This window comes from Oncorhynchus mykiss, chromosome 8 (assembly GCF_057628025.1).
Source record: "Oncorhynchus mykiss isolate SJ-2025 chromosome 8, ASM5762802v1, whole genome shotgun sequence".
In the NCBI taxonomy this organism is placed as follows: Eukaryota; Metazoa; Chordata; class Actinopteri; order Salmoniformes; family Salmonidae; genus Oncorhynchus; species Oncorhynchus mykiss.
Window position 1 is genome coordinate 24,176,494 of NC_143029.1, and position 25,704 is coordinate 24,202,197.

Here is a 25,704-nt window from a genome sequence, read left to right on the forward strand (position 1 = left end):
TAAGTTTGAAAACATTGAGATATATTGCCCAGCCCTCACCTGTAGTATACTGTAGTAGTAAGAGGAGAGGTTGTTTACAGATATACAAGTCAAGGAGGGGCTGTGAATCAAATTCTATGAATCCACTTCAAGGAAGAGAGCATCAAAGCAAATCTCTCTTCTTATTTACTGTAGTTCAACTCGGCATGTCACTGTAGGTCATTGTGTGGCAGGCAGCAGCAGCTAGTCACTCTTCAAACACTCAAAATGTATTATATTACTGTACAGCCATATGACTGTATGGTATATCTCTCACCACTCTTCTACTAGATGAGGAATGCATTTACTTAAAGCTGATAACTACTTTCATCTCTAATCCTCAGGTTAAAGGTTCTGTAGAATGTAATAACTATGTGTAAAGCCTCTGAGAATATGATCTAAACTCATCCGGGCTTTAGTCTTCCCTCAGCACAACAGTAACCATTCAGAGGGTAATCAGACAGACAGACAGACAGACAGACAGACAGACAGACAGACAGACAGACAGACAGACAGACCTAGTCCTGGAGGACAAGGGGTCCTCAATTACATTCAGCAGTGGGACGATTCTTCTTTGAGCGGATGGTCGGAGGGCCGAAACATAGTTAAAAATAATTTGTACACTGCAAATTGACCGCAACAATCCCAATCAGATATAGTATTTTTTTTTAAACGAATCATTTCAAACCTGGATTACATTAGTAGACGATCACATATGCCACTATATTTATGTGTGGCAATACTTGGGAACAGATATACTCAATTAACAAAACATTGAGCTCATTTCCTGGTGTTTTTACAGTCTTTTATATCCAAGAAAACTTGGGGGGACAAATAAAATCAGGCCGCCTTTTGGGAAAATATAGCATGCTAGTTACTGGCAATAGGCCATAAACAACAAGTAAATCCTTTAACAGGCCTCTGCTAAAATCATGCCTTGTCATTACAGTCTTTATTACGCTGATACCCTGAGAGAGGCAGACATGTGGAAACTTGTAAATAACACCCCTAGACTGAAAGCATGCACACAATAAATTAGACTAGAGGAATCCATGTCCCATTTCTGTTCCACTCTATGCAGGGTAAATAACTTGCTTTCTATGTAATGAGAATTGTTCGATGTACACCATTTGTGTTTCTTCAATAACAGTGTGAGTTAGACACACAGTAAGCAAGGGCCAGGGGTAGGATTCATCTAGGTAGACTATACCTGTAGTATACTGTGGCAGTAAGAGGAGAGGTTGTTTACAGATATAAAAGTCAAGTAGGGGCTGTGAATCGACGGCTATGAATCCACTTCAAGGTTGAGTGCATCAAAGCAGCATCTCTCTACTTATTTGCTGGAGTTCAACTCGGCATGTCACTGTAGATCATTGTGGCAGGCAGCATCAACTATACAGGGGTTACCTTACCCTTAGGGTATCTAACAGGTTTATCAATTCTAAACACAAGGTTTTTGAGTGAGTGGCAGTTTCTTACAAGCCATTGGCCCTTGGTCTCACAAACCGTTCATAACACAACTTGCAAATAAATCAACCTGGACTCAGTGGTAGACCTAACATATGAAACATACATCTGTCTCCCCCCATTTACTATGATATGGTATGTATTAATTTGTGGATGTCCATCATTTCGTATGATATATTATAATTGCAATTTGTATAGCATGTTATGAATTTGGAATACATATGATACACTATATATACAAAAGTATCTGGATACCCCTTCAAATTAGTGGATTCGGCTATTTCAGCCGCAATCTCCATAGACAAACATTGGCAGTAGAATGGCCTTACTGAAGAGCTCAGTGACTTTCAACGTGGCACTGTCATTGGGTGCCACATTCCCAACAAGTCAGTTCGTCAAATTTCTGCCCTGCTAGAGCTGCCCCGGTCAACTGTAAGTGCTGTTATTTTGAAGTGGAAACATCTAGGAGCAACAACGGCTCAGCCACAAAGTGGTAGCCTACACAAGCTCACAGAATGGGACCGCCGAGTGCTGAAGCGCGTAGCACGTAAAAACCGACTGTCTTCGGTTGCAACACTCACTACCGAGTTCCAAACTGCCTCTAGAAGCAACGTCAGCACAATAACTGTTTGTTGGGAGCTTCATGAAATGGGTTTCCATAGTCGAGCAGTCGCACACTAGCCTAAAACCACTGTTGCGCAATGCCAAGCTTTGGGTGGATTGGTGTAAAGTTCGCTGCCATTGGACTCTGGAGCAGTGGAAACGCGTTCTCTGGAGTGATGAATCACGCTTCACCATCTGGCAGTCTGATGGATGAATCTGGGTTTGGCTGATACCAGGAAAACACTACCTGCCCCAATGCATAGAACCAAGTGTAAAGTTTGGTGGAGGAGGAATAATGGTAATGGGCTGTTTTTCATGGTTCGGGCTAGGCCACTTAGTTCCAGTGAAGGGAAATCTTAACTCTACAGCATACAATGACATTCTAGACGATTCTGTGCTTCCATTTTTGTGGCAAAGGTTTGGGGAAGGCCCTTTCCATGAGAATGCCCCTGTGCATAAAGCGAGATCCATACAGAAATGGTTTGTCAAGATCGGTGTGGAATAAATTGGAACGCCGACTGTGAGCCAGGCCTCATCGCCCAACACCAGTGCCCGACCTCCCTAATGAACTTGTGGCAGAATGGAAGTCCCCGCAACAATGTTCCAACATCTAGAGTGGAGGCTGTTATAGCAGCAAAGAAGGGACCAACTCCATATTAATCATTAATTAATGATTTTGGAATGAGATGTTCGATGAGCAGGTGTCCACATACTTTTGGTCATGTAGTGTATGTTACAAATTTCAATTTGTTTGTTTAACGTTAGCTAGGTGGATGATGTTTAGCTAGGCTAGGGGTTAGGGGTTAAGGTTAGGGTTATGAGTTAAGGTTAGAGTTAGGGGAAGGGTTAGCTAACACGCTAGGTAGTTGCAAAGTACAGTAGCTAATTAGCTAATTAGCTAATTAGCTAAAATGCTAAAGTTGTCCATGATAAGATTCGAACACGCAACCTTTTTGTTTTTGCCTTACGTAAGCTTATGTCTCAAGTAACCATACCAAACGTAACATATCAAAGTCATTTGAGTGTCCTGGATGTATGTTTACCATGTTACATCTAGTCTATGAGACCAGGCTGAATAAGTAGAGAAGTGGTAAGGTCATCTGCACTTCTAAAAGTTGAGTACAACCGCCAACAAGCCTCTTGAGAAATGCAAACGCCTTTTCTACGTCGACAGAATAAGTTAGTAAACACAAACAGATTAGGAGTTTACTGGTACTTTCCCTACCGTGGCTACGCAACCAGCAAGGCTAAGCTCGCTGCTGTGCATTAGGGTCTGCCTCATACACACTAAAAGACACTTCCTGCCTCATGCATAAGAAAGCAGGTCCCTCCCTCCCTTCAGCAGTGCGGCTCTCTCTCAATTCAATTCAATTCAAGGGGCTTTATTGGCATGGGAAACATATGTTAACATTGCCAAAGCAAGTGAAATGGGTAAACAAAAGTGAAATAAACAATACAAAGTAAATATTACACTCACTCTCTCTCTAACTCTCTCTGTTTGAAGCCGTCTTACGTCACATGGTCTCCCAGGCAACAGGCTACCACAGGAGTGCTACTTTTTCCATTGCTTCTGAGCCCTCAAGATCCTTCCCCTAAATTAACTTGGGTTTAGAAAGTTTACCTTTGGATTGAAACCATGACCAAATAGTGTGTGTGTGAAAAGTGCGTGTGTTTGAGAAGTGTGTGCGTGTGTATTTTGTTAACATCACTGCTGAGTGTGAATAGTGAAAACTCTCTCACTCTCTGAAAACTCAATCCCTCTCACTGAGCTCAAAGGATTGCCTATCTGTCAAAAAATATATTCAGTCTATTATAAAAGACTGACTATTCTTCCTGCATTGACCCAACTACGATAAAAGGAATAATTGCGCTACAAAATCATTCAAATTAATTTAAACAAATCGTCCTGAGTAAACAACAATAACACAAAACATGTCAATCTCTCTCATTAGAACACGAGAGATAAATTCATTATAAAGTGTTTGTTCAAAGGATATGAGGTCATCTAAACCCTGACTGTGTTTCACTATCCTGCTAATAACCCAGGCACCACAACACATCACCTCCTGCTAGCCTTAGCACCACAACACCATGTCCAGCCTTGTGGTTGTGATAAGCGCCCTTCATCAAATCAAATCACATTTATTTATATAGCCCTTCGTACATCAGCTGATACCTCAAAGTGCTGTACAGAAACCCAGCCTAAAACCCCAAACAGCAAGCAATGCAGGTGTTGAAGCACGTTGGCTAGGAAAAGCTCCCTAGAAAGGCCAAAACCTAGGAAGAAACCTAGAGAAACCTTCATCCTTCCTGTTGGAGACAGGAGGCTGTCATCAGTCACTGCAGCCTCATTGACTACTCAGCCCTTTACACTGGTGTGACCAGGAAAAACCAAAGCATCAACAACAACAACAACAAACTGCTAACACAACAGATAAAGCCACATGGGGTTTCCAATGTGAGTCTTCCTTGTGAGTCTGGCCATTTGGATTCTGCCTGGACTTGAACTGAACTTCAATTCATGAAAATCTGTCAGGTACAACAAGAACTGGTCACAGTCCAGGAGAAAAATATCATTTAAATATGTATGTATTCTGGCATGTGAGTAATAGTATTTTTGGCATCATAATAGAATATTAGCGCAACAGTCAGTCCAACTAATGACTAATGTTATTGCACCACTGTAGAACTATTTTACAACGCTAGAGAAATGCCTGCCTGCAACACAGTGCTGACAACAGCTCCTCTGGGCACTTGTTATTGGGTCTGTTACAACAGGCAACCACAAGCCTTCTGCATCTGCACTGCATAGAACCTTGTTAGACTTCTACTCTGAGTCGCTCGCTGTAGCACGCAGGGCTCTTTCCTCCTCTGGCCGGCACAGGAAAAGGAGACACCACCGTGACATGATTTCACTGTGACATGGTTTCAGTACCCCGACCGAGCGGGTGTCACTATGCCCGGCCGCAGCCAAGAGAACCCACCTAATAAGACTGCATACAGGCCTAGTGAGCCTGGTAGCAAATCAGTTTGTTCTCCAGCAAAACTCCTCTGTTGTGTTCGATGTCATGCCAAAATCTACTACAGCTCAATAGCACATGACAAAGGACTTGGCTAAAGCATTAGTTCTGCATCCAGGTTATACAAAGCAACCTGAATACTTGATGCTATAAACAATAGAGCTATAAAGACCATTTAGTAAATAATATATGCCATTTAGCAGACTCTTTGATCCAAAGCAACTTACATTCACTTGTGCATACATTTTAAATATGGGTGGTCCCAGGAATTGAACCCACTATCCTTGTGTTACAAGCGCCATACTCTACCAACTGAGCCACAGAGGACCACAATGTAAGTAAGTTATAATAAGCCAATATATAATGAACCTTTCAATCATACGCTTCCTTTACTTTTGTTGTTGGGATTGGGAAACCTCATTGGTACAGAAGCAAGTAGACAGCTCCTGTCTTAATAGGAGCTGTTATAATGTCGTAGGTTTGGTGTAGTACGTACTTCAGTAGTTGTCATCATTTTAGTCTAATGTATACTTCTCCGGACCCACGCTGACTACAGAACGGCACTCGAGCCATAGGCCTGAGATGTAGGGAAACTCCCACAGGAGTGACACAACCTGTCCAAATGCACCTCTGTGATTGGGACAGGAAGGGGATAGATGCTAGAACATGTTGAAGTGTTTTGAAGAGCTGAGGTTTTCAGTGTGTGAGCGTAAACAAGGATACCTGCCCAGGGACATTCCATTCTGCGATAATCAACCCTATCAAAAGTAAACCAAACCTTAAGGAATGATCTTGTCTTCTGAGGAACATGCTGCCTTTCCCTATTGGACACTGTTCTTCACTGTCTTCCTGTCTCTCTCTCTCTCTCTTTCTCTCTCTCACATGTATAGTACAGAGAGAATACCAGTGCATGACAGATGACATCTCTCACTAAGCTTCTGTTTCTTTCTCTAATAGCAAAGCATATTAAATCCTGCCAAGAAAGCCCTTAAAGGTGTGTGTTATAAGGATGTTGTAACATGGTAGCCTCTTTTTAAATGATTACAAACATATTCCTGCTGGATTCCTCTTCCAGGGAACTTTCCGTGAACTTTGATCAAATCAAATCAAAATGTATTTGCCACATGCGCTGAATAAAACAAGTGTAGACTTTACCATGAAATGCTTACTTACAAGCCCTTAACCAACAGTGCAGTTCAAGAAGAAGAACATATTTACCAAGTAGGCTAAAATAAAAAGTAACACAATAAGAATAACGAGGCTATATCCAGGGGGCACTGGTACCGAGTCAGTGTGCAGGGGTACAGGCTAGTTGAGGTAATCGGTACATGTAGGTGGAGCGAAGTGACTATGCACAGGTAACAAACAAACAGCGAGTAACAGCAGTGTACAAGAGGGGGAGTGTCAATGTAAATTGTCCGGTGGCAATTTTTATGAATTGTTCAGCAGTTTAATGGCTTGGGTGTAGAAGCTGTTGAGTTGGGAAGAGAAGTGACGAAGACATTCCAGGGAATGGACAAGGTTCAACTACAACAGTACTGTCCCAAACTAACAATCACATAAAACTTTTGAATTTGTCCGAATAAAGAAGATACTATACAGTGATGAACTTGATGAGCAAGAAGAGAGAATACAAGTAACTTCTTCTATTTCAGATCAACAAAATAATGTAGCCCTAGTCCTAGAGGGTCTTGATCTTTTTACACAGTTATCCTGTTATTTCTCAGTTATCCTGTTATTTACACAGTTATCCTGTTATTTCTCAGTTATCATGTTATTTACACAGTTATCCTGTTATTTCTCAGTTATCCTGTTATTTACACAGTTATCCTGTTATTTCTCAGTTATCCTGTTATTTACACAGTTATCCTGTTATTTCACAGTTATCCTGTTATTTCACAGTTATCCTGTTATTTACACAGTTATCCTGTTATTTACACCATTATCCTGTTATTTACACAGTTATCATGTTATTTACAGTTATCCTGTTATTTACACAGTTATCCTGTTATTTACACCATTATCCTGTTATTTACACAGTTATCATGTTATTTCACAGTTATCCTGTTATTTACACAGTTATCCTGTTATTTACACCATTATCCTGTTATTTACACAGTTATCATGTTATTTACAGTTATCCTGTTATTTACACAGTTATTGTGTTATTTACACAGTTATCCTGTTATTTACACCGGTATCCTGTTATTTACACCGTTATCGTGTTATTTACAGTTATCCTGTTATTTACAGTTATCCTGTTATTTACACAGTTATGCTGTTATTTACACAGTTATCCTGTTATTTACACAGTTACACCCAGTTAACTTGATCTAATTGTAAAGTAGAATGAATACATTGTAATGTAGCATGAATACATTGTAAAGTAGCATGAATACATTGTAAAGTAGAATGAATACATTGTAAAGTAGAATGAATACATTGTAAAGTAGCATGAATACATTGTAAAGTAGAATTCAATCTAATAAATCCCTTTATTGTCACGTTCTGACCTTTATTTCCGTTGTTTTGTATTTATTTAGTATGGTCAGGGCGTGAGTTGGGTGGGCAGTCTATGTTTGTTTTTCTATGTTTTGGGGCATTTCTATGTTTTCGGCCTAGTATGGTTCTCAATCAGAGGCAGGTGTCATTAGTTGTCTCTGATTGAGAATCATACTTAGGTAGCCTGGGTTGCACTGTTTGTTTGTGGGTGATTGTCTATGTTAGTGGCTTGTGTCAGCACAGGTCTCATTTTGTAGCTTCACGGTCGTATTTGGTTTATTGTTTTCGTTACTCTTTTGCATAGTGTTCAGTCTTTCTTTATTAAAGATTCACCATGGACACTTACCACGCTGCGTATTGGTCCTCAGATCCATCTCGCCTCTCCTCTTCAGATGAAGAGGAGGACGGCCGTGACAGAATCACCCACCAACCAAGGACCAAGCGGCGTGGTAGAAAGCAGCGACGGCAGCAGCAGCGGCAGCAACAACAACAGCGGCCGGCTTCACAGGACTACACAACTTGGGAGGAGATAGACAGATGGGTCATCGACCCAGGGAGAGTGCCGGAGCCCCCCTGGGATTCGATGGAGCAGTGCAAGGAAGGTTACAGGAGAATGAGGTTGGCGAAGGCAGCACGGCAGTGCGACAGGTACGAGAGACAGCCCCAACATTTTTTTGGGGGGGGGCACACGAGGGGTGGAGCTAAGCCAGGTAGCAGACCTGCGCTCACTCCTCGTGCTTATTATAAGCAGCAAGATACTGGGCAGGCACCGTGTTATGCGGTTAAGCGCACGGTGTCGCCAGTACGTGTCCATAGCCCGGTGCGCTATAGGACAGCCCCCCGAGAGTGTCATGCGAGTGCGGGCATCGAGCCAGGGCGTATGGTGCCTGCTCAGCGGGTCTGGTCGCCGGTACGCAGTTTTGGCCCAGGGTATCCTGCGCCGGCTCTGCGTGCTGTGTCTCCGGGGCGCTGGGAGGGTGCAGTGCGTCCTCTGCCCGCGCTCCGCTCGTACCGGGCGACTGTGGGAATGGAGCCGAAGGGAGAGGTGCGTGTAGTAAGCACTAGATCTCCCGTGCTTACCCACAGCCCGGTTCAACCTGTGCCTGCACTCTGGACGGTCCGGGCTAGAGTGGTTATCCAGCCTGGGGAAGTGGTGCCAAGGTTGCGCACCAGAGCTCCAGTGCTCCCCCACAGCCCGGTCTTTCAGGTGCCTCCTCTTAACCCCAAGCTTCCTGAAGGTCTTCCCAGCCTGGTGGTTCCTGTGGCAGCCCCACGCACCAGGCTGTCTCTCTGTCTCCTCCCTGCAGGTGGTCCTGTCTGTCCGGCGCCGCTGCCGGAGTCTCCCGCCTGTCCGGCGCCGCTGCCGGAGTCTCCCGCCTGTCCGGCGCCGCTGCCGGAGTCTCCCGCCTGTCCGGCGCCGCTGCCGGAGTCTCCCGCCTGTCCGGCGCCGCTGCCGGAGTCTCCCGCCTGTCCGGCGCCGCTGCCGGAGTCTCCCGCCTGTCCGGCGCCGCTGCCGGAGTCTCCCGCCTGTCCGGCGCCGCTGCCGGAGTCTCCCGCCTGTCCGGCGCCGCTGCCGGAGCCTCCCGCCTGTCCGGCGCCGCTGCCGGAGCCTCCCGCCTGTCCGGCGCCGCTGCCGGAGCCTCCCGCCTGTCCGGCGCCGCTGCCGGAGCCTCCCGCCTGTCCGGCGCCTCTGCCGGAGCCTCCCGCCTGTCCGGCGCCTCTGCCGGAACCTCCCGCCTGTCCGGCGCCTCTGCCGGAGCCTCCCGCCTGTCCGGCGCCTCTGCCGGAGCCTCCCGCCTGTCCGGCGCCGCTGCCGGAGCCTCCCGCCTGTCCGGCGCCGCTGCCGGAGCCTCCCGCCTGTCCGGCGCCGCTGCCGGAGCCTCCCGCCTGTCCGGCGCCGCTGCCGGAGCCTCCCGCCTGTCCGGCGCCGCTGCCGGAGCCTCCCGCCTGTCCGGCGCCGCTGCCGGAGCCCCTCTGCCCAGAGCAGCTGTCTCTCTGTCCCGAGCAGCTGTCTCTCTGTCCCGAGCAGCTGTCTCTCTGTCCCGAGCAGCTGTCTCTCTGTCCCGAGCAGCTGTTTCTCTGTCCCGAGCAGCTGTCTCTCTGTCCCGAGCAGCTGTCTCTCTGTCCCGAGCAGCTGTCTCTCTGTCCCGAGCAGCTGTCTCTCTGTCCCGAGCAGCTGTCCCTCTGTCCCGAGCAGCTGTCCCTCTGTCCCGAGCAGCTGTCCCTCTGTCCCGAGCTGCCCCTCTGTCCAGTGGGGTCATTGAGAGGGGTGGTCATGCTGAGAGAGCCACGGAGGCGGACAATAAGGCGGACTAAGACAATGATGAGGTGGGGTCCGCGTCCCGCGCCAGAGCCGCCACCGCAGACAGACGCCCACCCAGACCCTCCCCTATAGGTCAAGGTTTTGCGGCCGGAGTCCGCACCTTTGGGGGGGGGTACTGTCACGTTCTGACCTTTATTTCCGTTGTTTTGTATTTATTTAGTATGGTCAGGGCGTGAGTTGGGTGGGCAGTCTATGTTTGTTTTTCTATGTTTTGGGGCATTTCTATGTTTTCGGCCTAGTATGGTTCTCAATCAGAGGCAGGTGTCATTAGTTGTCTCTGATTGAGAATCATACTTAGGTAGCCTGGGTTGCACTGTTTGTTTGTGGGTGATTGTCTATGTTAGTGGCTTGTGTCAGCACAGGTCTCATTTTGTAGCTTCACGGTCGTATTTGGTTTATTGTTTTCGTTACTCTTTTGCATAGTGTTCAGTCTTTCTTTATTAAAGATTCACCATGGACACTTACCACGCTGCGTATTGGTCCTCAGATCCATCTCGCCTCTCCTCTTCAGATGAAGAGGAGGACGGCCGTGACATTTATAAAACCAAATATGCCCTTTCAAGCTGAGTTAATTTCTCCTGTCTACACTCCAGACACCTTATCCACCTATTTGAGCTCACTGCAAGAGATCAGTTACAGATCAGTGTATCATAAAGTGCAAGAAAATATCTCTCATTATTAAGCAGAGGTCTCCTAGGTGATGGTTCTGCCATCACGTAGCTTGCTACATGCATCTTCCCTTTTTCTGAGACTTACACTTTTCTCAGACATAGGCCAGAAATGATAGAGAGAGGGCTGCCTCGCTGTCATGGATACATCAAAGCAAGACATTCCTCTCCAAAGCAAATCTGTTACAGTGTAAACAGCCTTCACAAAACCAGCGCAGTTCCATCCACTTAACTTCAAGGCTATCTTGGCCATCTTGGCCTTGCCGCTTTGCTCTGCATTCACATATTTATTTTGTTTGCTATCGCCAGGCCAGATGGGCACAATGAAGTGTTTTGATTCCGGTGTTTATACCAGATAAGACATCACATGGATCTCCTGGCCACAGGAGGTTGGTGGCACCTTAATGGGGGAGGACAGGCTCGTGGTAATGACTTGGGCGCAATGAGTGGAATGGCATCAAATACATCAATCTAGAGGAGAAAGAAACGCACACCTATTTAGGCAAGGTGCTGGCTAGCGGAGTAGAACCCTTGAAAAATGAAAGGAGAGCCGCACACTCTAGGAGCTCAGATGCAATAATTGAATAACTTAATATCCAACGTCTCCATCAGGGCATGGTTTCCATGTGGTTGATGCCATTTCATTCGCTCCGTTCCAGACATTATTATGAGCCGTCCTCCCCTCAGCAGCCTCATGTGCACCTGGAGCACATCCCGTATGTCATGTAGGACCCATTATCCTGCTACTTTAGTATGCCACTGAAGGCCTGTGTCTGTGTGCTCCAGCTGCATGACGGTAACCAGTGACGCATCTCAGACGTAGAGTCAGAGTCAGACGTAGACAGGCCAAGGAGGTTTCTATAAGATGGCAAATTATCACAGACGATTTCTGAGGTATATTGCAATTCATGTCTCAGTTCCTCCAACAGTACACACTCACCACTACAGACATTTATCGGTAATAACACTTACGGGAAGCAAATTGCGGTGCAATGTTTTGAATCATTGCTGATCGAGCAGGTGGAAATCATGGCCAAGCAAACTCTTCCAGTAATGTATACACAGCCCCCTCATTTATAAACAGTGCTTTAAGCCTCCCCTTTGAAGGCCGTTCAACAGCGCTCAGAGTCAAAGTGTCTGAGGCCGACGACGGGGACACAGAAGTACCTTTGTTTGTGAGAATGTCAACCGGTCCTCAGGGAGGATGCCGACCGGTTTGTTGCAAGAGCGCCGTATGACAAAGAGCTTGGTGAAGAGAGGCCCTCTAACGAACGTAAAAGTTCATTTAGAGATGGGAGAGTCGGCCCTCAATGCGTGCTCTTAAATATGGCGAAACAGAATTGTCCAATTATTCCAAAGCTTTCTTAAACATTTTTATTATCAACTTCAGTCCCTATTCCATTGAACAATAAACCAAATGTAAGCCAAAACTCATTCAATGTGAAAGAGAGGTTGAATTGATGACAAAGTAAACAAAGTAAAGTGACAAAGTAAATCATATTTTACTTTGTTCCTTAATGAAAGTGTGTTACTCACAGCTCTCTGCTGGGTGTTGAGGAAGGCAAGTGACAGTCCCTCGGCTCTATCCGGGTCGCTGGAGATGTCATCCTCTGATTCCTCCCAGGAGGAGGAGAAGCCTGTGGAGGAAGCTGAGGAGGAGGACAGCTTCCTCAAGCCTCGGGTTGACCCGGGGCTCTGCTGGGGCTCACTGCCCGGATCACAGCCTTCTCCCTGGGCCTCCATCCCGTGGTCGGTGACTATGACGGCTGGGATGGTGGTCCCCACTTCTGGGTAGCTCCCCTCCCTGCTGGCCCAGGGTGCTTGTGGCTGGGTTTCCGTTGGCTCTGCTCCTGCCTTTGTCAGGCAGGTCTGGGCCCACTCCACAGGGTGCTCGCTGTTGCTGCCTGCCAAGAAGCTGCCAACCCCCAGTGAACTTGGGGAATAACTGCCTGCTGAACTGTCAGCTTGGGCCCAAGTTCCTGCTGATTTGTTCACAAGCAGACTGCCCTGTTCCGTATTTGGGTCAGTCGTGTTATTTTCCACTCTGCCGTTCCCTGTTACTCCCTCCTCCAAGCAGAGACACCCTTTCCCATTCTGGAGCTCCTTGGAAATGCTTGGAGGGCAGTCTCTCTGTGGGGGGTTAGGGGGAGGCACCTCGGCGGGCTGGCTGGGCTTGGAGGCTGGGACTGTTCTGCACGGGCCCCTCAAGATGTGGGCCTCAAACAGACCCACCTTTTTGTTGACCTCCACATTCAGGAGCTCCTGGTGGATCTGCAGGAGCTGCACCGTGCGCTTCACCTCCCAGTTGGGGGCCTCATCATCTCCATTGTTGCTGAGCCGGCGGACGCAGTTGCCCACGATCTCCCCCAAGGTTTCAGGGTGGCGGCAGGGGGAGCGGGCCCTGGGGCTGCTGGGGCCTGGAGAGGAGGGGGAGACGAAGGAGCCCCCAGGGGAGCCAGGAATCAGGCTACCAGGGCTGTAGTAGGTGGAACGGTTTGGCACATGCAGCACAGGCCTCCCAGTCCGAGGGCTGCTCGCACTCGTCAGATTGTTGCCATTCATCATAATCAGACTGCTCAGGGCATAAGCAGCCATAGTATCAGGCTGGCACTGTCAGTATGGGCTCCCATCTAGCCCTAGTCCTGGTTGCTGCTCTGGTGTCTACACCCCACCATAGCATTTGGTGGGGTATGTGAGAGGAGAGGTGGAATTCCCTGCTGAATCTTCTATGGAGGAGAGTTGTTGAAGAGGAAAAACAAAACACAGACAGAAAAGGCTTCAATAAAGGCTGTGATTTTATGCCCTGCATTTTAATAAGAATAACATTTATTTCCCCCACTGGTGCGTGTGGACTTTCACTTTGATCTACAAATATTATCCAGCAAATCCCTCACAACGGTAGCATTCCTTCCCAAAGCAAGGCGGATAACTTGCCTATTTACAAGATACAAATCAATGTTCTAAGAAATAATCATGTGTTTGCTTTTTCTCTAGCTAAGAAAATACCCAGAGTTGAACTTTTTCTACTTAAAATCTACTGTAGATAATGAGACACAATAATAGATTTAATTGTTGCCATTAGTATTAGAGAGAAAAAGCAACAAACCATATCAGTATTCACTGTAATGTATTCACTGTACATTTGTTATGTGTGTGGACCCAAGAAAGAGTAATGGGGATCCCTAATGAATAGAAATACCCTGGATCAGAAGCCAGAATAACATCAACCCTGGTGAATGTATGTCACACAAACAAAACATTGACTTAACATTTCAAAATGAGTCCCCATTAACTTTACCACACAGACTTGGGTTTGGGATTTTCCCGTGAATGATGTAGGTTCTAGATTAGTTTTAGTTGCTTTGAAAATGACACACTTCTCCATACAGTAGATTTTTACACTGACATACCTTGCAGAAAATACTATTGTTCACCTCAAACTGAAATGTCGGTTAACGTGGCATAATGCTTCAATAACAGCAGCAGTGTGGCTCCCCACACAATCCCCCCCAGAGTCCCCAACATCAGCCCACAGCATGGTGAGGGTCTGGAGGCAGAGAAGGGGGGGCCGAGCCAGGCAGGAGATGTCAGCCAACATTAAAGTGGACCAAGTAAGAAGAGAAACAGGCATTCACAGGGACACCATTGTGCCTGTGGCCAGGTGCCTGGGCGGGTCAGTTTCTGTCTACCTAGCACCTCTTTTTCCCAGTCAGACCCACACTGCTCAGAGGCAAAGTGACACTTCCAGTATCTATGGAGGGAGTAGCGCCTGTGATGGTTCCCATGAACCGCCCATGCTGGTCAGCACTGACTAACTGAACTCCCTGGCTGTCTTTCTATGACCTGGCATTTCCATCGAAATTAGGGAAAAAATAGTAACGGAAAAAAACATGAGGATGTGCCAATCATGATAAGATACATCGGGTCCATACAACACATTTACTGTGGCGACTGTATTATCAAACTAATATTCGATGATTTACAAGTTACGTTTGTTGTGATTATATATTTTTCAACTTTGACAATAATTGGTTCACATGGCATAAAGCAAACGCTCTCCAGTACAATAAGCACGTGGTGATCTAACGTTACTCTAGCTGCCATGTGGGTTTTACTGCAAGCTCAATTTGACAATGTTGTTATAACGCATACTGGGATTCAATCATTACCATTATGACATTCTTTAGCGAATCGACTTGAGCTACTCTTAATCTAATAGCAAAAAGAAACCAATAGCAAACGTGCAGAAGTTGATAAGCCTTATGCCAATTAGTAACTATCATTAGTAATATTTTCTCTGACCTTGTTTGAAATAATAACACTAATCCAAATATGTATTATTATTGTTATCATCATCATCATCATTATCCCCAGCATCGTCATCATCACCATCATCATCATCATCTGGGCTATATCTTTACAGTTGAAACATTGTTATAACCAAGTAACAACTTGTTGATGTTACTCCGTTGTGCGCAATTAATATTGTTGTGTTATTTCCTTGTTGCCAATAGTTACGTAGAGTGCCTATAACGTATTTCTTATTCACAATACTATTTTTGTGAACAGTGTAGGTGTAAATAAAGGCAAAAAAGCTTTAATATAAAGAGCGTTTAATCTAAATAGATTTTACCCACGCAGCTAAATTTGTATTTATGCTGACACCTTGCTTGGAAAATTTGAATGACACTAAACATACTCATTGGAGATGGTAAGTGCAAGTCTTACCTTGTACTGACAGACACCTCGTCCTAATAGGAGTCCTGCTATATCGAACCCGTGGCTGTCCAACCCTCAAAGCCGTTCAGAATGTCTACAGCACTGAGTGCAATTCAGCGCGATTCAGAACACTAAACATCTCTTAAATTAAGCGGATTTCACATAGCACACAATCTCCTTATTCCCTCACAAGCAAAAGGAAGGCCAGTTCAAGTATAAATAAACTTTTTCTCCCACAGCGTGTCCAAAATACTTGCTCTTATGACCCCTTGACTTCTTCAACCCTTCGCTTTGGCGTAGTACTAGGCCGTTGTTTGCTTAGTGTACTTCAAAAAGCAGGAAGGAAGTAGACGCTTACATTAATTTCTACGCAACAAGCAGCTTTTCCCTCAATTCTCCAATTGCCTAGCGAAGAATAAAGCTCGATACGCACACAGCCTTGAGTTTTGACTTCAACGACGACTCTGTTGTCTGGGCTAGTGTATCTGTTTGGGTCATCACATAATAAAACTTAATTTGAGTGACATTTATTCGATAAACCCAGGACAAAAGTATGATTAACTCTTCTCGTTGGTGATATTATAGGCTAATATCACAAAACATATTTAATATCATGTAGGACCAACCATTTCTGCATGTTTTTTTTTTTTTTTTTTTTCTGCATCGTTTGTATAGCCACAAACCATGCAACAGATGGCGTTTTACCTGTCAATATAACGAAATGTAATCAAACAGTGTTTTAATTGCTTTATTTGGCTTACTGGTTTTACAGCAACTGTTATATTTAATAAATATTATATAATATAGGCTTACCTACAGTAAATATACCTACAGTAGGCTAAATATTAGCATTTTACAACATGATAATATAATGTCCTGCCTGTGCTCTTACCATATATTTACCATATTGCTTGTATTTGCTTTTGCCTTATGCTTGTGGCTCTAGGGGTAAGTGGTCAAGGTGGTCATTCCTCTAATGGCTCATCAACCAGCTTATCAAATCCGACCATACATTAATTATTCTAGTTTGTCTTGTAGGCAAGTTGTTTAAATGTCTCAATTGTACTTAGAAAAATTGATCATTCATAATTATGTATTTTACTCGTATGATATCAATGACCATTTTAACCTTTTTGAAAGCAACTGTAGTAGCCTACCACACAAGGTACATTGTGCACAATGTGTGTGAACAGATCTTTGTAAAATGCAATCAGCCATTTGCTGTTAAAATGTCATTACTCACCCACGGAAATTCCACCCCATGACTTCGTAGATTAGCAGCCAAACAAATGACAATTTCGTAGAATGAAAAGAAGTGTGTCAGCTGGCAGAATAAACTGGATGGAAGATACAGTACAACACTAGTGGCCTTTCTGATTTGAATGGGCCCGGCTGCCTGATAGGCTGTATGAACATCTATATTTCATCCCTTACGATTTCAGACCAGGTTAAGTCATTGTGGCTGTGAAATGAACATGATGGCCTCATGTTTGACTATATTAGTGTCTGTTTATGCACAATGTCCAGCTTGCAGCCCCACACAACTCTGACACTTTTATGAAGTTACTAAGGAGAGAACCTTTACACACGCTTTAGACACATAGTCACAGATCTACTGTGGTGTACACTTCATCAGAACAACATAAAAATAGACATTTATGATGCCAAGAAAGTCAGATTGTATTAAACCACAGCACATAAACACTGGAAAAAAGGCGTGGAACGATGCATTTTGATGTAAATGTTTGCATATGCACATGTGTGTGATGTGAATGTTTACAGACACACGTGTATGTGTGTGTGTGTGTGTGTGTGTGTGTGTTTGCACCTTACAAATGGTCATAAACATTAAATTAACTTTCTAATGTGTGCACCTGTCATACACAGACATCACATCATGTGACCTTTCTATGCCCCATAAGGAGGGTATCATGAGGTGAACTTTGAGACAATAGCCATGTGTGTCAATAAAGACCACATGGAAAGCTATGGCTGCAGGGCACTACCCAGATCTGTTGTTGACTGAGGTAGAGAAACACAATCTATATCTGTCCCTGACCTATGCAGATGTTGGTGGTCATCATTTGTCAAATGTCAGATAAAGTGCACTGTGCATGGTCTCTCTTTTAACTATTAACAATACATGTTACGGAGGCTGACTTTATCCTGTGATTGATCGAATAAAGAAAATAAATGCCAGAGTGGAGAGGGCTTGTAATTCAAATTGTCAACTGCCTGAATGATAGCCATATTGATGATAAGACATTCTATTGATCAACAACAGATTATGGTTCATGAAGCTGTTATGGCTACTGCATCAAGAAAGATTCAGATGATGAACTCTATAAATAGACTAGATACAAATATGAACTGAATGAAAACGTGTAGTCCAATTCCCGAAATTCTTCAACAGTTATTGTTCTCGCAACTATATTTTACAAAGGTAATGTAAATTGCCCGTCACGTACGCCATCTCTTGACTGATATTGGTACAGCAAATGTGTAAACGTTATTAGAAGAGGAAAACTTTCGAAAAACCACCAGCAGGCGGCGGTAAATATTCAAAATAAAAACCTGTCTTTTAAAAATTGCAAATCAAATGTATTTATAAAGCCATTTTTACATCAACAGATGTCACAAAGTGCTTGTGCAAAAACCCAGCCTAAAACCCCAAAAAGCAAGCAATGCAGATGTAGAAGCACGGTGGCTAGGATAAACTCCCTAGAGAGGCAGGAGCCTAGGAAGAAACATACAGAGGAACCAGGCTATGAGGGTATAATTTAATTTGATGGTCTTCTAGACTACTACATTCCTGTAAGACAACTAATACAATCAATTGATCCTCTGTGACTTGTATCTCTCTAATAGACACGTTTAGTTTGTGAAATGTGACTTTTTTGGTACATGATAGAGAAGGTCTAGCTATTCTCATGTGTAAACTGTACGTGGTTAAAAGTAGCTTTATTTTTCTGTCCAGAGCAAAGACCTCCCTTTCAAAAGGGTTCTGACTTTTCACTGGCTTTAAACTTGGAGAGTACACCCTTTTCTTGGAAGATTGGCCAATGAGGGATCAGGATTCAGTCACCACCTCTCAAAAACCTGCTTCGCTTATCGCACGACCAATAGGAGGTGTTTAGGGGCGGGGTAAAAGCACTCTCACAATCACGGTTTAGCGTAGGTAAACAGTGTTTACCTCATGGTGGAAGACAAGACACACTGTTTAGGCCTTTGGGGGACGAGGTAGCTTTGAAAAGACAACCAGACATTCGCAATTACTGGGGGTAAGTGTATTATTTTCCATATTACAAGTAGCAAAATGGAATACATACGTATTAATTTGGCAATTTGGACATTGCAGCATTGGCGAAATAAAACACATCTAATCTGCCTTGAAACGTGACCTAATTCTCAACTCCACGAAATGTAGCTATTGTAACTAGCTACATCACGTCTGAGGTCAGAATAGCTGGCCAATGTTATCAGAATAGCTTTATAGTTTATCCTAATGTCGGTGAACACAAACAGCCTAACGTTAGATAGTTTACTTACGTCATGCCGAAATATTTTATGCAAGTCTTTGACGAAATCCAAACATTTTTACTGGCCACTTCACCTGCTTAGTCGATGTTGTTTGCCTGTTTGTCTAGACTCAGTCATGATGCACAGTGGAAGTAATACAACATGTAACTAACTGGCATCAAACTTTCATGTGCGCCAGAAAGCAAGCGCCCAGTTAAGGTCGGAATCTTCTGGCTAATGCATTCTCTGCTAGCTGGTGTGACATTTGGCCAACAGTAGGTCATTTGTGCACATTTTCCTGCATGCATTTCAATCAGCTTGTAGACGTGAATGACAACTGTGTTTTGAAGCAGTCCATTTCCATAATAGGCAGAGTAATCACACCTTGACTACTGTTCAGTCGTGTGGTCAGGTGCCACAAAAAAGGACTTAGGACAATTGCAATTGGCTCAGAACAGGGAAGCACGGCTGGAGAGATTGACTTCATCACTACTTTCGTTTATTACATGTTGAATGCACCAAGCTATCTGTCTAAACCGCTGGCACACAGCTCAGACACCCATATATACTCCACAAGACATGTCACAAGAGGTCTATTCACAGTCCCCAAGTCCAGAACAGACACACAGTACTACATAGAGCCATGAATACATGGAACTCTATTCCACATCAAGTAACTGATGCAAGCAGTAAAATTAGATTAAAAATAAAACAGATAAGAAAGACCTTATGGAACAGCAGGGAATGTGAAGCAACACAAACATTGGCACAGGCACACACACGATAACATACGTACACATGGATTTAGTACTGTAGATATGTGGTTGTGGTGGGGTAGGGGCCTGAGGGCACAAAGTGTGTTGTGAAATCTGTGAATGCAATGTTTTTAAAATTGTATAAACTGCCTTAACTGTGCTGCACCCCAGGAAGAGTAGCTGCTCCTTTGGCTAATGGGGAACCAAAAAAAATACAAATCATTAAGAAGAATCATCTACGCTATATTGGTAGTTTTGCCTGAAGGACAAAGCTTTGTCAATGGTCACAAAGGTCAGGGCTAGAAGAGGAGCTCAGTTGGCCCATAAACAACATTCTGTATCAGTGTCAGTCGTGCCACATGCAGACTACATGCCTGGTTATTTTCAAAGTGGAGGACTACCTACCAGTATGTGTCTGCAAATAGGCTACATTAAATGTGTATGCATTATTAAAATAGCCAGATACTATTTGTCCTTTACTATCAGTGAAATGAAATGGATACAATGCATTGCACACTGTACAGTGTGAGGACATTGAATTGTACAGTACAAGCTTTGAATGTCATACTGTAAAGCAGATAGTTTTCTTGATTGGGTTGTTAACCAACTGCATTGCCTTCTTTTCATGGTTTGTAACTTTAAATTCTGGATTTAATAGCTGTCTCGTATTCTAATCAATGGTTGCTTTTATCAATGTGATCAATAGAGAAAGCAGTGGCCTACTTAATGCAATCATATCCAATCATACTGTAGTTGCAGATTAAATCTCATGTTGATTTTGGTGCAGAGGCCACCTCAAGGAGAGAGAGAGAGAGCTATCTTGTTATGTTGAACATCAAGTGGCAGCTATGGTATGTGCTATAGGTCAAGGTCCATTCCAAGGTGTCATTAGATAAGATTGATGGCATGTAAGCCTCCCGAGTGGCGCAGCGGTCTAAGGCACTGCATCTCAGTGCTGGAGGCGTCACTACACACTCTGGTTCGATTCCAGGCTGTATCACAACCGGCCGGGATTGTCCCATAGGGCGGCGCACAATTGGCCCAGCATCGTTAGGGTTTGGCCGTGGAAGGTCGCCATTGTAGATAAGAGTTTGTTCTTAACTGACTCTCCATGTCTGGTGAGTATGCAGCAGTATGCACCAACGTTGTGAACAGAGTGCCCCATGGTGGACGTGGAGTTACGGTATGGGCAACCATACTCCAACAGACACAATTGCATTTTATCGATGGCAATTTGAATGCACAGAGCTCATTGTATTTGGCTGCTCTTCATAATCACTTTTTCACCCTGGCTTCCGCTATCTGATATGTCCTGTTGTTTACACTCACACTCAAGTAGCCTATCTATCTCATGAGGAGAGGCCATTGTTGCCGTGCAGAGCTAGGCACGTGCGCTCTTAGACTGGCAGGAACAGTAGGAAAATTGTGGTGATATATTGGATAGTAGTGTAGGTGAATGTAAACAGCACAAATGTGGAAGATAACAATTTCCACTGCTAAAAATATTGTCTTCAGTTAGACAAGCTGTTCCTCTTTATCAAATGGGAACTTGCACAATTCAGTCTTTTATTACATAATTAACTGTAGCTTGGCAATATCCTTATGTTTTGCAACAGATTGACACAAACACATTCCTTCTCTGAATACCAATGTGCATGTGAATCAGGCTCTGACCTACAGACTGCTTTCAATTAATTGTCTTACAAAAACATTAATTTACCTCAGGAATAAGCCACTCAATAATCCTTTGGTATTCTTTTTAATTAGACCTCTGGTTAATACAGTCCCAAAATGTTTTGCATGTCAGCAGTCAAGTTTTCAAGCTATATGTTGTGTTCAAAAAAACTGGGAACTCGGAAATCTCAGACTTCAGTGCATTCAAGACAACTGGGGACTCTGGGAATAAAAAGGTGCTCTGACTGAGAAAAATTGTTTTGAACGGAGAACCAACTTTTCCTTGAGCAACAAAACAACAATACATCCTATTGGTCCAAAAGCCGTTGTGTTGAGGCTTGGCATCACCCATACAGCTGTAAGAAATAGGCCTACTGAATAACTAGGCTAAATCATAAAGCAGTGGAATGCTATGGCACTCCCACATGCCTAGCCTAAACAGGTTCATTGTGAGTTGAACTGCCAAGGTACAGAAAGGTGTTTCCTCCTACTCCCTTCGAATCACCCTCAGCGGGTTGGGAACTACCGGATGCATCTGGTTTTCAAGGTAAATTGACATTCTGGACGTTAACAAGGCGGCACTCCACAGCATTTCACTTGCATTTGTGAATAATAATAGTATAGTAGTATCACATTTATAGTAAAATAAATGCTGCAGTAGCAGTTTTAAGTATTTCTGCCGTTTTGTTTCATAGCTGGTAAATTATTTGCACAAAATCAAAACTATGAATCCTATATAGCCTATTCCACTTCGTGCTGGGACTGTGCGCAAGTGAAGAGCTGCTCACATACATAAAAGTTAATTTTAATTTACTTGAACTGTTTCTTGACTATTTGCATTATTTTGTTCAAGTTAGGTTGTTTGTCTATTTGAGTTTCAACTGCTAGGGAAGAGAAGACAACGCTTCTACTAGACCAGACTCAATCTCACAGGCACAAACATGTCGTGTCGCGCTACCCTCTCGCCCTTAAACATCTGGGAAATTTTGGTTAAAAGACACACACAAATTAAATTAAACAATATACCACGTTACTAGTAATATATGAATTGTTTAAAAAACATTACAAAGCATGCTCATCTGTTTTTTGTGTATTATGTTGGTGTAATTTTAGCAGGGTAAAATATATATATATATATTGTTTCATCTACCTGCCACAGTGGCTGGTGGACCAAAAAGTAAATGTTATGCCCTGCTCCCTTTGTACTCTACCACAGCAGATCACACTGGTTTTACACCTCACTGCTCCCTTTGTACTCTACCACAGCAGATCATACTGGTTTTACACCTCACTGCTCCCTTTGTACTCTACCACAGCAGATCACACTAGTTTTACACCTCACTGTCCCTTTGTACTCTACCACAGCAGATCACACTGGTTTTACACCTCACTGCTCCCTTTGTACTCTACCACAGCAGATCACACTGGTTTTACACCTCACTGCTCCCTTTGTACTCTACCACAGCAGATCATACTGGTTTTACACCTCACTGCTCCCTTTGTACTCTACCACAGCAGATCACACTAGTTTTACACCTCACTGTCCCTTTGTACTCTACCACAGCAGATCACACTGGTTTTACACCTCACTGCTCCCTTTGTACTCTACCACAGCAGATCACACTAGTTTTACACCTCACTGTCCCTTTGTACTCTACCACAGCAGATCACACTGGTTTTACACCTCACTGCTCCCTTTGTACTCTACCACAGCAGATCACACTGGTTTTACACCTCACTGTCCCTTTGTACTCTACCACAGCAGATCACACTGGTTTTACACCTCACTGTCCCTTTGTACTCTACCACAGCAGATCAGACTGGTTTTACACCTCACTGCTCCCTTTGTACTCTACCACAGCAGATCACACTAGTTTTACACCTCACTGTCCCTTTGTACTCTACCACAGCAGATCACACTGGTTTTACACCTCACTGTCCCTTTGTACTCTACCACAGCAGATCACACTGGTTTTACACCTCACTGTCCCTTTGTACTCTACCACAGCCGATCACACTGGTTTTACACCTCACTGCTCCCTTTGTACTCTACCACAGCAGATCACACTGGTTTTACACCTCACTGTCCCTTTGTACTCTACCACAGCAGATCACACTGGTTTTACACCTCACTGTCCCTTTGTACTCTACCACAGCAGATCACACTGGTTTTACACCTCACTGTCCCTTTGTACTCTACCACAGCCGATCACACTGGTTTTACACCTCACTGCTCCCTTTGTACTCTACCACAGCAGATCACACTGGTTTTACACCTCACTGTCCCTTTGTACTCTACCACAGCAGATCACACTGGTTTTACACCTCACTGTCCCTTTGTACTCTACCACAGCAGATCACACTGGTTTTACACCTCACTGTCCCTTTGTACTCTACCACAGCAGATCACACTGGTTTTACACCTCACTGTCCCTTTGTACTCTACCACAGCAGATCACTGGTTTTACACCTCACTGCTCCCTTTGTACTCTACCACAGCAGATCACACTGGTTTTACACCTCACTGCTCCCTTTGTACTCTACCACAGCAGATCACACTGGTTTTACACCTCACTGCTCCCTTTGTACTCTACCACAGCAGATCACACTGGTTTTACACCTCACTGTCCCTTTGTACTCTACCACAGCAGATCACACTGGTTTTACACCTCACTGTCCCTTTGTACTCTACCACAGCAGATCACACTGGTTTTACACCTCACTGTCCCTTTGTACTCTACCACAGCAGATCACACTGGTTTTACACCTCACTGTCCCTTTGTACTCTACCACAGCAGATCACACTGGTTTTACACCTCACTGCTCCCTTTGTACTCTACCACAGCAGATCACACTGGTTTTACACCTCACTGTCCCTTTGTACTCTACCACAGCAGATCACACTGGTTTTACACCTCACTGTCCCTTTGTACTCTACCACAGCAGATCACACTAGTTTTACACCTCACTGTCCCTTTGTACTCTACCACAGCAGATCACACTGGTTTTACACCTCACTGCTCCCTTTGTACTCTACCACAGCAGATCACACTAGTTTTACACCTCACTATCCCTGAGTCAGATTATTTACTGCAAACCTACTTGTAGTTACACTGCATACAACCTCTGCTTTTTATATCTAGCTGGTGTCACAGCAGCTCACACTAGTTTTACACCTCACTATTCCTGAGTCAGATTATTTACTGCAAACCTACTCGTAGTTACACTGCATACAACCGCTTTTTATATCTAGCTGGTGTCACAGCAGCTCACACTAGTTTTACACCTCACTGTCCCGGAGTCAGATTATTTACTGCAAACCTACTTGTAGTTACACTGCATACAACCTCTGCTTTTTATATCTATCTGGTGTCACATAATAAGTCTTGAGATTTGGATGAAAGTGCTGGAGCTGCTCTCTCTCTCTGCCAAACTCCAAGAGTAGGTCTTAAATCAGACTTGAAAGAGCCTGTCACTTCACTGGCATGGGTGCATCTCACTGGAACTCATAAGGAACTCATGGCTCAGTCATGGTTCCTATTACTCTATCTGATCTCAAAAGGTAGCCTCACTGTGGAGAACCAGAGATACAGAACACAGTTAATGCAACCCAGACTAGACTTGTACTTATTGAGTTAGGAGAAGGGTGTGCCAATCACATGCATACTAAACAAGCCTCACATGCACTGCAGTCGTCTCAAATCATCCCCACATCCCCTAAGCACGTGCGGTCGCACACACACACACACATAGACACATACACACATACATTACATGCCTGTGCATTGCAATTCTACACTTTCCTCAATTTTGTTGTTTTATTTGTCATGTACAGATGTGAGAGTTGGGGTCAGGTCTGAGCAGCAAAAGGTAGGATTATTTTAGTGCCAGCCAGAAAGTCATTTTGGGAGATTTTATCTGGAGCAGAGCAGCCTGTGTTAGAAATCGACCGATTTAATTGGCATGGCCGGTTAATTAAGGCCGATTTTCAAGTTTTCATAACAATCGGTAATCGTCATTTTTGGACACCGATTATGGCCGATTACATTGCATTCCACGAGGAAACTGCGTAGCAGGCTGACCACCTGTTACGCGAGTGCAGCAAGGAGCCAAGGTAAGTTGCTAGCTAGCATTAAACTTATAAAAAAACAATACATTTTCACAATCACTAGTTAACTACACATGGTTGATTGATGATATTACTAGGTTAACTAGCTTGTCCTGTGTTGGATTTACCATCGAATCAAAGCCTACTAAGCCAATCGGGTGACGATTTAACAAAAGCACAATCGTTGCACGAATGTACCTATCCATAAACATCAATGCCTTTCTTAATATCAATACACAGAAGTATATATTTTTTAAACCTACATATTTGGTTCAAAGAAATGAATGTTTGCAGGCAATATTAACGAGGCAAATTGTGTCACTTCTCT

The 25,704-nt window shown here is 44.1% G+C and overlaps 2 protein-coding genes across 5 annotated transcripts in view; one reads left to right on the plus strand and one right to left on the minus strand.

Annotated features, from left to right (window-relative positions):
• Window positions 1–15,789, minus strand: part of LOC110529641 (inositol-trisphosphate 3-kinase A) — a 55,795-nt gene extending 40,006 nt beyond the window's left edge. Inside the window, exons 1-2 of the mRNA XM_021612024.3 lie at window positions 15,330–15,789; window positions 12,138–13,327 (exon numbers count right to left, since the gene is read on the minus strand). Of these exons, the coding sequence (XP_021467699.3) occupies window positions 12,138–13,196 (1,059 nt within the window). The 5' untranslated portion in view covers window positions 13,197–13,327; window positions 15,330–15,789. The remainder of the gene's footprint in view (window positions 1–12,137; window positions 13,328–15,329) is intronic.
• Window positions 15,790–18,456: 2,667 nt separating this feature from the next.
• The window catches only part of LOC110529642 (atypical kinase COQ8A, mitochondrial), a 29,843-nt gene continuing 22,595 nt past the window's right edge, over window positions 18,457–25,704 (plus strand). Inside the window, exon 1 of one of the 4 annotated variants that reach the window (XM_036985060.2) lies at window positions 18,457–18,601. The gene's annotated coding sequence lies outside the window, so the exon portion shown is untranslated. Of the gene's footprint in view, window positions 18,602–21,465; window positions 21,816–25,704 lie in introns of those variants that run through there. The other 3 variants (XM_036985063.2, XM_036985062.2, XM_090242983.1) reach the window with 3 other exon arrangements.